This window comes from Thamnophis sirtalis, unplaced genomic scaffold, assembly GCF_051295495.1.
Source record: "Thamnophis sirtalis isolate CommonGarterSnake01/CBP01778 unplaced genomic scaffold, rThaSir2_p1.2 scaffold_3, whole genome shotgun sequence".
Lineage (NCBI taxonomy): Eukaryota > Metazoa > Chordata > Lepidosauria > Squamata > Natricidae > Thamnophis > Thamnophis sirtalis.
In genome coordinates, this window is record NW_028261383.1 from 160,652,407 (window position 1) to 160,667,253 (window position 14,847).

Here is a 14,847-nt window from a genome sequence, read left to right on the forward strand (position 1 = left end):
ACCTGGGGGATTGGATTAATTTGTAATAATCACTGCAATCCATTTATCTTGTCAACATAATGCACAGAGTCTACAAAGGAATTAGAAAACTTAGAGAAAGAATAACATGAACACAAGACTTCAAATTCTCAGACACACAGGCACATACAAGTAGTCCTCAATTTATGACCAGTCACTTAACAACGACCACTTGAAGTTACAACAGACCTCCCCAGGGCTTCTTACCACCCTTTTTCAAAGTAGCAATAGGGTCACATACTCTTGGGCAAACACGCGACCGCATTTTGGGTGCTTGGCAAGGCAGTTCACCTTTACAGCTGTTTGCAATGTCCTGCAGTCATAAGATTCCAATTTGCAACTTTTTTTGCCCTTTCCAACATTAACTTCCGGTTTCCAGGAAAAAAAAAATCCCTTGTGGGAAATGGATTTGCTTAACTACTGCAGTGTTCACTTAATAACCACTGCAACAAAAACATGTCAAAAAAATGAGCTCCAGTCATGTGCAATATCTTCTCTCTTTTATTCACCTACAAGGGATCTAGATTCTACCACAGTTCATTTGTAATGAGCTCCCATCTCTCCATTCAAACAAATTATTTGTGTATTGCTGTAAGCTGCCTAGAGTAGCCCAACAGATAGGCAGAAAATAAATGTAACAAACAAAAAACAAACAAATAAATAAATAAATATATAAAAACACAACTATAAGAACAAACTCATTGACTTTTTTTTTAAATCAGCCTTTGGCCTAAACAATTTCACAAGCCCTTTTTCTGAGGGCAAAAGTGAAGGAGATTTACATACACTATTGTAAAGCCGCAAAAAAAAGGAAGCATTAAATATTGAAACATACTTGGAATTGGACATTATTGTTTCATAGAGATAGCACCACAGCACTTGGGAGGGGGTGGGTTTATAATTTTATTCTACCCCTTTTTGTGTGTGTCAGTTGTCCTTTGCCTGAAATATATTATAAGTAATACCTTTCAGCATAAGAGGGGATATTCAAAGTGATAACAGTGGAAAACAAGGTAGTAAAAAAGAAAGACACCTAGAATCCTCCTATATGCTTTAGCAGAATATAAATTCATCTAACTCAGTATTGTCTTCAGGGCTTAAAAGCAGAATTTTACAGTTTTAAAAAGGGATGTTTTTTTCCATGTGCAAAGTGTCTAGGATTGTCCGGATTCTAACATTTCCTCATGTCACTTATTTGTAAAAACAGATAGTAGCCTGTTCTAAGCATGACTTGAAAGGCTTCTGCTTAATATTATGCGTCGTATGGTCCTGAGGGACAAAGGCAGAACTCATCACGTAATATGCAACATCCAAAATCAGTCCTCAACAAAATCAGTGTCTGACTTTTCAGCCTGCCTTTAATGTGATGAGTCTGCAACATGCAAGAATAGTTCTGCTGTTCTGATTTTAGCATTTTATATACAGATAAAGGCATGCGAGGATCTCTCAGAGCTGAAGAAGCTTTTTGGATGAGAAGTGAAATGTCTTCAAAGAAAAAACAGAGTCCAGTTGCCTCTTAAAAAAGCACCTTTAGGACTTCCTCAACCTTCTGTCTTCCACAACTGCGGTTCTACAGCTGATTTAATTCCCAATCCTTGGGGTGCAGCCCAACGTATTAACGGAACACCAGGTTGGAGAAAACTTCTTTCTCAGTTTATGACTCCCTGGTGACCTACATCTAGAAAGATACTGGAGTTCAGAAGCAGAGGAGTTCCAACTGAGGGGTCCTTTGGTGCTCTCCGAGCTTGGTTGTTTTCTAGCAAACAGTTCATTAGCCAAACTAGGTGACCTCAACAGGGCTAGTCTGATAATTACCTAATCTGAGTAATGAAACATCTGCAAGAAAATAACCACGCCCAGAGAGCACCAAGCATCTTTTTTTTTCCAACCCTGAGCTATAAATATTCACCTATATTGGTAGCGTTCCTACTGATCAATAATTTGGGAGCCCTTTGCTGGGAAGAATTCAAAGCCTTTGTCTTAGTTGTTTCTCTGTGAGGAAGCAAGAAAGCAAGCAATGTAACCATTCCATGAAGCAGAATGGCAAGAACATTGCACCATTTTTTCTTAGGGTATGTGGTTTGGCACAGCTCTCATCTGCACTGAATTAAAAGGTTCCTGAAAAAAAAAAAAGACTTGGTCCGAATCACTCCATATGAGCTCCCAAGAGGTTGAAACATGCAGAAATCTTTTAAAAGGAGTTCCAGTCCACGTGCCTGGCCATTTGTGCCGGAAATTGTGAATTCCCAGACACTCCGCTGGATTCTGCCCAATTCTAGAATGATCAGTCTGCTGCTTCATGGGAACTACAGCTGCATTGTGCGGTCTGATTGCACACAAAAATGGATGTGCTATGCCAAGGTATATCTAAGAGTTCAGCATATAACTGCCACATGAATTATACAAATCACTCTCTCCTTGCTTGTGTCCATTCACAACTAGACAAAAGGAATGCTAATTTGATACTGAATTATGGCTTGGGTGAAGCTGTGCAGAGGCACTGTCTAGAAGCATTCTGCCTTTCTTCTTGAGTAATGCATAGGGAAAGGAAACAATCTCTCTTCTGTTGAGCATCTTTAGCCAAAAACGAGAGGGATGATCAAAAGCTTATTTAGTAAGGTTTATGGAAAGAGATGCCCTTTGGAACACATTTGGAACACAAGGCCAAATAAGCCTCTCTTGCCCTCCTTCGCTTAACTAAAATAATATTATACTAGTGTATCTTTAAAATCTATCTAGCCACATGCTATTCTTGTCAAGTTGCCATCGGTTGAAATAGGAAGGGAAAATAATAATCCCTGTTTCTGTGTTGGTGATCCATGGCCTACAAAAATGAAATTGGTACTGGCCTGGAAAAATGAGGGCTTAAATGTGCCACTAAAATCAATTGGCTATAAGCCAAGTAATTTCACAATTAAAGACTATCCTAAAATGGACTTGTGGAGTATCAAATACTAGACACCTTCTATGCAAAATGGTCAATAAATATTTAAATATGCCAGATCAACAGATCAGGTTTATCAACAATCTAAAATATCTTCAACTTTGATCAAGGATGAATTGTTGCTCTCCCATTATAATGCAGACTTAAATAAATCAAAAGGAGTTTGCCTTATCTATTTCTTTGTTATTAAGAGATTATCTTCATAGGCATTTTCCATCAGTAGTTATATGATTCGGAATAGTGTTTTATCAATTAAGACTTATTAAGACTGATCTCTTAATAACAAAGAAAGAGATACACCAAGTTTCTTTTGATCAATGCCTTCAACATCAACTCTTAAGGTTTGCAAAATACAAATCCAACACTAATTTATTGTCTCAGGCAACTATGACAAAAGGACTATTAAAATCAGGGCAAAACAATAATCAGTCATCTTACACTTCAGCTCAGACCAGAACCAGTGGAAACAACACAATCAAAAGCAAGCATCCTGGCACAAGTAAGAGTTTCCCATTTCTTCTGACACAGAATTCCAAAATAACCTAGTGCCGCAAGGCACATCACCTCTAGCTCACATTTTACAACGCTGTACTTACATCCTACAATACAATTGAATTCTGTAAAAGTTTGGGGGAGAATGGAGTGAAGAGCTCCAAGACATTAGAGTTGGAAGAGCAAAGGAGAATTCCTTGTGTGGTATCCAAAGGAGAAATGGAGATTCCCAAAATCTTGAATCCATGAATGGCTCTTTGAAGAAACATGAAAATTATGGTTTCCCACTCTGTTCAGGACTGAGTAGGACGATACTGCCTTGTTATTTAAGCATACCATTCAAATTATGCTTAAATCAAGCATCCTGTAATAGAACAATCCAATAGTATTAGTAGCCGCATCTCCAGCTTGTCATTTTCTGTGTCTTCACTGTGTACTCAAGGGGTGTGGCAACCTATCTCTAAAATCCCAATTCTCACCCTGGCTTAGGTTCTGGAGATGTACTAGTACTCTGCAAGTCCCAGACACAGTACAGGTAGTCCTCAATGTACAACCACAATTGAGCCCAAAATTTATGTTGTTAACTGAAACATCTGTTAAGTGAGTTTTACCACATTTAATAACTTTTCTGGCCACATTTGTTAAGTGAATCATTGCAGAGCTATAAAAATATTTACAGACTCAATTCCTGGACCTGAATTGTTTCAACTCCTACCCTCAAAACAACGGTATAGGACAGCGATGATGAACCTTTTTTGGCTCGCGTGCCATAAGTGGGAAGAGTGCAGGGGGGGGCATGTGTGGGCATGCTGCACCCATAATGAAATGCACGACCCCCCCAGTGCGCATGCGCACACTACAGATGCTTCCCCCCATTTTTTGCATGCTTTTTTCCCCCTCCCCAGGCCCCAGAGGCTTTATAGGAGCCTGGGGAGGGTAAAACAGCCTCCCCTGCCCCCCCCGGAAGCCCTCTGGAGGCTTCAGGGACCTTCAGGACGCTTCCCTGAAGCCTCAGGAGCAGTCAAAACGACCATCCGAGCAAACTGGAAGTCCGTTCCAGAACTTTTGGTTTGCGAGTAGGGCTGGTTTTTTGTGCTACATAGGCTTCAGGGAAGCTCATGAATCCTTTGGAGGGCCTCGGGGTGGGGGGGCTCTTTTCACTCTCCCCAGGCTCTTATAAGGCCTCTGGAGCCTGGGGAGGGCGAAAAATGGGTTTAAAAAAGGGTGTACTTATTTGGCCAGTGTGCACATGTGCGCTAGCCAGCTGACAGGGCAGCGCCTCGCATGCCCTGACAAATGGAGCCACGTGCCACCTGTGGCACGCGTGCCATAGGTTCGTCATCACTGGTATAGGAGCACTGCACACCAAGATAGCTAGACACAAGAACAGTTTTTCCCCAAACGTCGTCACTCTGCTGAAAAATAATTCCCTCACCACTGTCAAACTATTCACTAAGGCTGCATTACTATTACTATTAGTCTTCTCATTCATTCCTAGCACCAAAGACAAATTCCTTGTGTGTGCAATCACACTTGGCCAATAAAGAATTCTATTCTATTCTATTTTTTCTATTCTATTCTATTCTATTCTATTCTATTCTGTAGTTGTTAAATTAGTAACACAGTTGTTAAGTGAATCTGGCTTCCCCATTGACTTTCCTTGTCAGAAAGTCACAAAAGGGGACACTGAAAGTCATAAATATGAACCGGTTGTCAAGCATCCAAATATAAATCACATGACCAAGGGGATGGATACAATGGTCATAAGTGTGAAAAATGGTGATGAGTCACTTTTTTCAGCACCGTTGTAACTTCCAATGGTCACTAAATGAACTCTTGTAAGTCAAGGACTATCTGTACGCATAAACAGTGCCACTAAGAGCCGAGGTGACGCAGTGGTTAAATGCAGCACTGCAGGCTACTTTAGCTGACTGCAGTTCTGCAGTTCGGCTGTTCAAATCTCACCGGCTCAAGGTTGACTCAGCCTTCCATCCTTCCGAGGTGGGTAAAATGAGGACCCGGATTGTTGGGGGCAATATGCTGACTCTGTAAACCGCTTAGAGAGGGCTGAAAGCCCTATGAAGCGGTATATAAGTCTAACTGCTATTGCTATTGCTATTGCTATATTAGGAAATGTTGTTTTATTTGAACCAAGTTGTTGCAGCTCTTTGGAGCATAACAGGGACAAAATTAATAGCAAGGATAATGCAGCTTGTTATCTTCTTTCTGAATTCCAATCTTCTTTCTCCATTTTTTCATTGCAGCTCATTACATATTGATTGAGGTTATGTTATTATCAATTGTGATTACGTTTTTATTTAAATATGGTGGAAAATCTAATCTTTTTTCTCTACCTCCCACCTCCATCTTCCTTGAAACTTTTTTTTTGGGGGGGGGTGATCTCTCACATACCTCTGATTACAGCTGGGCAAATTCCCCAACTATAGTTGGTATCCTCAACTATATTCTGAAACGATAATTAGCATCCTAATCATTCCATTAAATCTCAAAAGACTATTCCTGGATGCAAATAGATCCCAGGCCTTGCCAATAAAAACACACATATATACCTTCATACTATTCTTCTGATTAAAGATTCCCACATCTCAAGGCACATATTGCCTATACCAATGATGGCGAACCTTTTAGACATCAAGTGCTCAAATTGCAAACTGAAAGGTGCATGCATGTGCAAACATGCATGTTCACAAACAGGCATGCACACATGCACGGATATGCACTTGTGCATGCATGGACATGCACGCACCACGCAGCAGAGATCCAAGGACCAGCTGGCCAATGGGAAGTGGGGTATCCCAACAACAGGGGCACAGCAAGGGGATTTTTTTCTTTTGTGAGCTTCTGTTTCGTCGTTTGCAGGGAAACAGAAGCTCACGAAAGAAACGCCACAGAGATCTGACCTGGAGCAATGGCACACATGCCAGCAGAGAGAGCTCTGCGTGCCACCTCTGGCACGCATACCATAGGTTTGCCATCATGGGCATACACCATGGATCTCAGTCTATTATAGTAACATTCCGTAGCAAAGGTTTAGCATGGATCAAGCTTCAGTTACAACAACAAAAAAGGAACTCCCTCCCAATAAGATCTTTCATTCATACAACTGGGTTATATTAATTTTTCCTAACATTTTCTCCTACCATCCTGTCCCCAACTGAAACCTTTCACAACAGCTCAATATTGTAAATGTCTTCATGAACAAATAGTGTTCACAGATTCCACATTCAGGAAATCACATGTAGACATATTTTTATATTCTTCAATGAACAATTAACTATTTCCCCTGAACATTGAAATGCAATGGGGTAATAATCTGGCTCCTTTTAACTGTACCACAGTATTAGCAATTCAAAGTTATTCAGAGAGAAAAAAATAGTCATGCTTTTGGGTAAATACAGTAAGATTAACAGTCCATGCAACAATCTGACTACTTTCTGATGTCATTCAGATTCAGATGTTATGCCATTTTCCTCAATGATTATGTCAAGGCCGATCATGAAGAAATCCTTGCCCACTCTATGGATATTTCAGACCTTCCTTGTATTGTTAAGATTTCATTCTTATTAAATCTGTTTATCTTATAAGAGAAATGAGGACCTCTGGTTTTAGCCCTAACACAGGCTATTAGGCCAGCCCACCAGGCCTAAAATGAGGGCCTGTGTGTCTGGCAATCCACCACCACAAGAGCTCACCTTAATATGCAAAGATCGGCTATCAGAGTTACGCAGAATAAGGTAAATTCTTAAAATCAGATATAGGAATGTCCTCCACGTTTTGAGACAACTTTCAGAATTCAAAGCCAGCATGGTCCACACTGCAAGTTTCTTTATGGGGCCAAGGAAAGGGCCATCTGCTATGATGTAGTAGCTAGCACTGGGCCAAAATGCAGATGATCTTAGTACAAATCTCCACATACCCATAATACTGTTTAGTGATCAGAAGCTAGTTATTCTCCCAATCGTATACTTCACAGGTTTGTCAAAGGCTGTCGGAGGAAGGATACGACATAACTTAAAGGCATTCTGAGATTCTACTGCAAATCATCATAAAAAATGAGATGGAGAAAAAGCAACTATTTGTCGTACTCAATATAAACTAGCTAACACTCTCACACTAGATAGATAGATAGATAGATAGATAGATAGATAGATAGATAGATAGATAGATAGATAGATAGATAGAAAGAAAGAAAGAAAGAAAGAAAGAAAGAAAGAAAGAAAGAAAGAAAGAAAGAAAATAAATAAATAAATAAATAAATGACATATCTCTTCCTGGACTATATTAATTTTTTAATTTTATCTATAGTTTACTAATATCACTCATATAACTCCCCTATTTATGTTTTGAGGTGGGATGGTATCATTGTTGAATCTGGTTGAGTAAACCAGACCAATGATGTGCTCACACATACACAATCCTTTGTATTACAAAGTAGTTTCGGTGCCTCAGTGAAACACCAGGCTACTAGTGATCTATTGCTGTGTTCTAATGACTTCGAATACAGTCATTAAATGTGAAATTTCCAGTTCAGTAACCCAGCCTACAGTATGATGTCCTCAAATCAACAAACCAGTCCTGCTTTCTTTCAGAAGAAGTACTAGAGATAGGGCCAAAGAAACTTGCAAGTGCTTACATGTAGCACTCAGTAATTTTTCTTGGCTCATGCATATAATAATATACACATACACGAACACACCCCTATCCTAACATGTTATATAAAATGTTAGGGCAGCAACAGTAGCTTTGGTCTGGAATTAGAATAACACATCAATTTTACTGGAGTGTTTAGAAGGCTTCTTTCCTACTGGTTTGATGCTTTTTCCTTTATTACCCAGAACTGTTTTTATCGGAATGCCCTTTCTACCCAAAGTAGGTAAAACAATTTGAGTCAATTTAAAAGTTTCTGTTGTGATTGGGTAATAAGATTTTTGAAAAACCACTTTTACTCAATTTGGGGTAATTTAAATAGATTTGGGATTAGTTCCTTGTTAAACTCCCATTTCAGGTTTGCGGTAATAGAGATCAAAAACCATAAACTAAAGATTTAACATGAATAGTTTAACAAATAACTCAACTTGCAAATAAAGATTTTTTAAAAATTTAAAGACAAAATAAAACTCACAGTAGGGTAATGACCACTGGAAAAGCCTACTACATGCATTTTTTAAGGTAATCTGACTTGTGTTACACAGAAGATCCAGGTCTACCATGTAGCAGACTGGGCAAGTTGCTTAATAAGTAGAAGAATAGAAGATGAGAAACGAAGAGCAGCAGCAAGTTTTGGGTACCATATTATCCGCCCTCTCATTTTCACAGGCCCATCAATCATGCACTTAATCTGAAAGATAGTAACATTAAGGCAGGAGACCCAATATGTCAGTGATAGAAAAGATGTTTAGACATGCAATTCAAGCCCCTGATGAAAGATTTTTTAGATCAGAACTGAGAAAGTTCTCAGACTAGCATTAAGACAGGTTCTATTTTCAAGGGGAGCCAGTACTAGATCAGGTGAGCCACTGATCTGGGCACATAGGACATGGCTTTTCAAACTTGGTGAAAAGGCAAGCTAGTTAGATCCTGCAATAAAAATCTTTCTGCTTTTCACAAACCAGAAGAGTTTTTCTCAGACAGACCAGTCCAAAACAAATAGGGACCAGAGAAACAACAAGAAATATTCACAGGGAGATATGGCAGTTCTATTATAGGATGGAGTCCCCCTCCCCGAAAGCCCCATGAAGTTTTCCCATAAGTCTGAATGCCACACCTTGCAAAGAAACCAATCCTTTAAAATTGCATCAATCGCACTGTCTTTGTTCTTAAGTCTTTTCGCCTAATCCCTATGCATCAGCTATTTATTCAAAGCTGAAGGGGGGGAAATATCACTCAATACATTGCATATTTCATGAAGTCAGGATGGGGTGGGGAAAATGAAAAGAATATTTCCAGGACTAAGTTCTTGCTTCAGTGATCCCTGTCTGAATATTAAGCCCTAAAGAATGAATGCCATCCAAGGAGATTTGGCAAAATGCAGAGTAGCCCAGCAGCTCACACAAAACATTCCAGAAAGAAGTTGGAAAGGAAAAAATGACCTCTTCAATTCAGAAAAGGCAGAGAAGCAGGAGAGTTTTTTTTAAAAAAAAAAACCAGTTGAGTTTTAGATTTCATGCTGTAATAACAGGTCACTCACTTTTGGCTTGATTGCAAGATATCCTAAAGTATACCATCAGATACCACCTGTTTTTACCTTCCCTTCTGCCTAGCCAGTGGTAAACAACTCTTACCTCTCTTCAAAATTCCTCTTCTATAAAGAAGCTTCAAACTGTTACATGTAAAGAGGGTACAGCACACCCTGCATATTTTGGAAGGCAGGAAGCCATGTTTTAAATGCAGGAAATTAGACCTCTCCATATTCAAAATCTGAATGTTCAGTGAGTCTGAAAAACCTCTACTATGATCTATGTGGCCACCCCTCAGAGACAGCAATGTTCACACCATTTTACCTTTGGTGACCAAAAAAAGCATACGCAATACAAAGGGATGAGAGATGTATCCCTTCTCTACAACCATTTTGCAGTAGAGATGATACTTTGCAAGAACTATTTCAGTAGCAGACATAGTTACTTTTCTGATCCTTCAGGCTAAGATTTCCCATGTCTCAGTTAGAGGAAATAAGAACTTCCTCAAACCCTCATTCTTGCCTCTCCCCTCTAAATAATTATTCTCTCCATCACTATATTTCATCTCTCCATCTCCTTCAAAAAGTACCATTGTTGCCGATGTATGACCTAACAGCTACCTTATTACCTCTTGATATATGCCATGGCATAAGCAAGGGGCCAATGAAGCCCCTCCTTCCATTTTGGGGAAGAGGACAGAGGTTATTGGTTTTGCAGATGGACATCTCAGCCCAGATTCCAGCATAATCCTGGCCTTTGGGGTCACCAGCTTCACAGACATCTCTTATAGTGCACAGCCAGATCTTTAGGACAATCAACAAAACATTAATCCTTGGCTCTCCTTTTCATTATTCTATCCCCAAATGTATTTTGTGGGGGAGCTTTAATCTCCATATTACAGCTTCCTTGCCAGTGAAGAGGTGTGATCTACTTGAGGTACCAGCTTCAGGCCTACGCAATGCCAGCTAAACAGGCTCCAAATCTCAATGAGAGTCTGGCTGAAAACAGAAGCAGCAATATCCTAAGTAAATATTTAATTATGAGGAACAAGAAACCAGAAAGACAGTTGAATTTGGGCATCTTCTTGGCACAGATAAGAATGTACAATGAATCTATAAAGTACAATGTTTTATATTTTTTTTAAAAATAATAACAGGAAGGATGTTGAATAGCTGTTAAGGCTGTAATCCTCTACCCTACTACCTGGCAGAAAGCCCCGTTGAACTCAATGGGACTTGCTTCTGAATAAACATTCACTGGAATGCAATATTTCACTCTCATTGTGTTCTAAAGCTACACACCAGCAGCAGGGACAGGAGGAGGAGAAATTCCAGTGGTCTCTCCATTCAACATTTGAGAACAGATTTCATTTTAGAAAAGATTACTCTCATTAAGTAGATTCTAATTTTATAGCATGTGTTTTTGCCACTGGTCCCCCTCCCACAAAGCAATCCTAACTCCTAACTATCTTCATACCTATTCACACAACCATTTGTTCCTGGAAAGAAATCTGCATAAGCCCCAATGGTTTGGCAGGGGTAGGAAACAAAAAATGCAGGCAAATGAATGTAAAATATGCAACACCTTCTTTCATACATTCGAGATGGTTTGTATTTGGGGAGATGTGTTTTTTTTTAATGCAACCTTCTCTCCAAAATGGAAAATATATGTGAATTCCTGGAAGGACAGTCCCCTTCCTCATCCCAGATATTTTAGGCAAAACTGTTGTATTATTTTTTTTAAGAAAAGGGGGGGTCAAGGGAGGCTTACTTTTTTAAAAGACAAACGCAACAAGTAAAACTAACCAGAATAAGGTAAAATGCATCTTATAGAAGGGGGGAAAGGATTCAACTCACCTTCAAGGGTAAAAACAGGGGCGATCCCTATTAGCATGTGCAAAATTCCTAGTAAAAGCAGCCACAGCCTCACTTCTACTCTGTGGGGCAGCATGTTTGTGCAAAAATATTTTTTAAAAAAAAATAAGACCAGGTTGCCAGATAGTCCACGAAAGAGGCACGGTTGCAGCGGCTGTTTCGTCTCCGTAGCTGCTCACCGTCCCCACCTCTTCTTCACTCTCTCCTTCCGAGGGTCTTCAATTCTTTCACCATCCACTGAAGCAGAACCGGGAGGGGGGGCGACGGCCAGGAAAAAGCCCCTCTCCTCCTCTCTCCCTCCCAGCCCAGGAGATGAGAAAACCCAGCAGCGGCAAAGGCTGGGGAGGGGAGAGGAGGGGGTTCAGCCCTTCTTAAGCGAGAAAGAAAGATTGCATGCAGGAAAAATATATATATATTTGAGGGGGTGGGTGGGTGGGTTTGAATGATCAGCAGCAGTCCGCTTCTTCTGCACTAGCTTAAAAACAAGCCAAGGTAATCGCAGCGAGCATCAGAGCTTCCAAAAACGATGCATAGGGAAGAAAGAAGCCGGGGGAGGGGGGACGCCGACAGAAGGGGAAGAAGAAAATTAAAAAGGGGGTACTTCTGGCTTCCGACAGAGGCGAAGGCAAGCAGCTCCTCTTCCTTCCCAGCCTCTCCGAGTGATGGAGAGGGGAGGATGCACAGGGTTGATACCGTTTGCAACCCCCCCGGGAACGCTCTCTGCACGACGCGTTCCTACGCCTCCCGCCACCAGAGCCGGACGAAGGAAAAGCAACCCCCGCCTGCCGCACCAGTAGCCTCAGCCGCCTGATGGAGCTCGCGCCGCCTTCTGCCTGCCTGACGTCATAGGCTCCCAGGGAAAAGCAGGGGAGGGCGCTGCAAATGGGGGCTACGCGGCAGTGGGCTTAGGGCGCATGCGCTCTATGATATGCCCTGGTGCTGAATCGTGGGGTAGAGAGGTGGGGGGGGGGAAAGCGGGCAGGTCGTACTTTTTAAGGAAAAAAAAACCCTCCCAAAGGAGGATTCATCACCGTAGCGGCGGGGGATGCACGTGGATGCAGTGTACAGCCAGCGTAAAAAGAGCGCTGTGTACCTCAAAACCACACACACACACAAATAAATAAATAAACAAACTCTGCCTATTTCAGGGGGAAATGTCAAAGGGCGACGCGCGCCTTCTTCGTTTTTCGAAATGCTTGTAGTGTGGTGGGTTTTTTTTCCCCTCACAGCCCCCAACCCCTGTTTCCCGCCGCCTAATACCAAACCCACGAAATACTGAGCGGCGTCCTAATGACAAGGACGGCCCCCTCTGGCACAAAGGGAATGCGCGCCGGGGGAAGCTGCTGGGGGGGGGGCGCTTCAATTGCCACAAACCTTGTGGAGGGAACCCGCGCGCACCCCCAAGTTTTCATTCCGAAAACGCGCGCGCGCGCGCTCACACTCACACAAACACACACACCTGTATGCCTGCCTGTGTTGGGAGGAGGGGAAACCTGCCGGGCTTAACGTGGCATACCTCTCCCCATTAGATAATGGGGTGTGCGCAGGCATGCAAGGCAGCCAGGTCCTTGTTGCAAGGGGAGGCACCTATATGGCAGCAGGAACGCGCGTGGGGGTGGGTTGTTTTTTTCCCCTTTGGTAGTCAGAGCGACGGATGCAGCCAACGCGACTGAAGAGGTTGCCCCCTTAAAAGATGTCAGAAAGGCAAAGCAGCCCCACAGCGCAAGGGGAAAGCTGCCGAGTGGGGATGCCTGGTTGCCAGCCCCTCAGCAAACAATAGAAACAATGCTCGGTAAACGCGGCCGTGACTCTGTCGCCTGCCGATGCCAGATGCTTTTGATAAGAGCGATTCCCTCTCCCAGCCTTCTTCCAACCCGGCGCCCTGAAAACCTCCCGGAATCCCCAGCCAACGTGCACAAAGGCACCAGATGACAAAAGGCAACCCTGCTTCCTAACTGATGCCCACACTGAAATCAATCGAAAGATGGCAGCCTATTTTTCCGTTAAGAAGGGGAGCGCATTTCGGGCACCTCTAAGAGATCGTTTTAATGATTTCTGATAACATAAAAATCTTATTTTCCACATCTTGTAACTAGGGGACGTTTTCAAAGCATCATCTCTGATAGATAAGATTAAATTGTGATTTATTCACAGGAAAGGAGAAGTCTTAAATGGTTCTTTTCATTCCCAAATGGAAGAGTAATTAACAAATGCAATGCTGCTTTTCTTTTTAAAATGGTCTGATTGTTTCCGCTGTTTTTAATCTTATCAACTGCCCCAACCCTGTGGTGTTGAGCAGCCATTAAATCACACAAATGAAATAAAATCCAGTTACTTAAAAGTTACTTAACATTACCAAAATCACTTAAGCATAACAAAAACAACCTCTTTAAAGTTGTACTCAGGATACTTCATCTCATCAGTTTCTTAATAATAATAGCTATATCACTGATTCAATCTATTCAAATTGCCCACATTGTGTGAAAATACTAATTTAAATTGGATTTTCCTTCTGTCTTATCTAAAGCCTCAATAACACCCCAGGAGTTCTTGCCCATACAGGTCTTCCTGTGAGCTAAGGCCCGCATCAGACAATATTCTTCTCCATCAGTTAAGAGGCACTCCCTTATTCTTTGTATTCCTTGATATTTCAGTGCTGAGTTCAACATATTAAGCATGCTATGCAGATAAATGCAATTTGGTTCTAGAAACTTGCAATTGCTATGAAATAGAATTGTTTTACTTTTCATTTCATTAACTTATATTGTCTTTAAAAGTTTCCTGTAGCATAGGCTGATCTTGGTCTAAGATAGATAGATGGATGGATGGATGGATGGATGGGTGGGTGGGTGGGTGAGCGGGCAGGCAGGCAGATCGATTTCTCATTCCCCCTTAGTTACCACATAAAATCTACCCTGTACTTCTCCATTAGGATGTTGTTCTCAGTCTTGGTACTCAAATGTTATTGAACTGCAATTTTCTTAGACTGCTGACTAAATGAGTGTAGTAGATGTAATTCAGAGAAGTTGAAAGCTGGAAACCCATAGATCTAGAAAGAGCAGAGAATAAAGTACTTCTCAAAATATGTATCAGATGCATTATAGATCATGCATTAAGGTTTCATACTTCAGCATGTTTAAATCTAACAAATAAACATTTATCAATCAGACTGGGCATGCTGAAACTTTACGTCAAGCTCCAATATCAATATCAATGAGATTGTAGCCAAATTTACAAAATACTTACCAATAGTGGGCATGATTAGACATAAAACTTACATACCAGAAAGAAACTAGGAAGTTGTTCTGTAGCCCTTCTCCTT

At 41.3% G+C, this 14,847-nt stretch overlaps 1 protein-coding gene across 1 annotated transcript in view; it reads right to left on the reverse strand.

Moving 5' to 3' along the window:
• Positions 1–12,343, reverse strand: part of LRP1 (LDL receptor related protein 1) — a 338,552-nt gene extending 326,209 nt beyond the window's left edge. The window contains exon 1 of the mRNA XM_087710610.1: positions 11,508–12,343. Coding sequence (XP_087566736.1) covers positions 11,508–11,601 — 94 coding nt within the window. The 5' untranslated portion in view covers positions 11,602–12,343. The remainder of the gene's footprint in view (positions 1–11,507) is intronic.
• Positions 12,344–14,847: the final 2,504 nt, after the last annotated feature.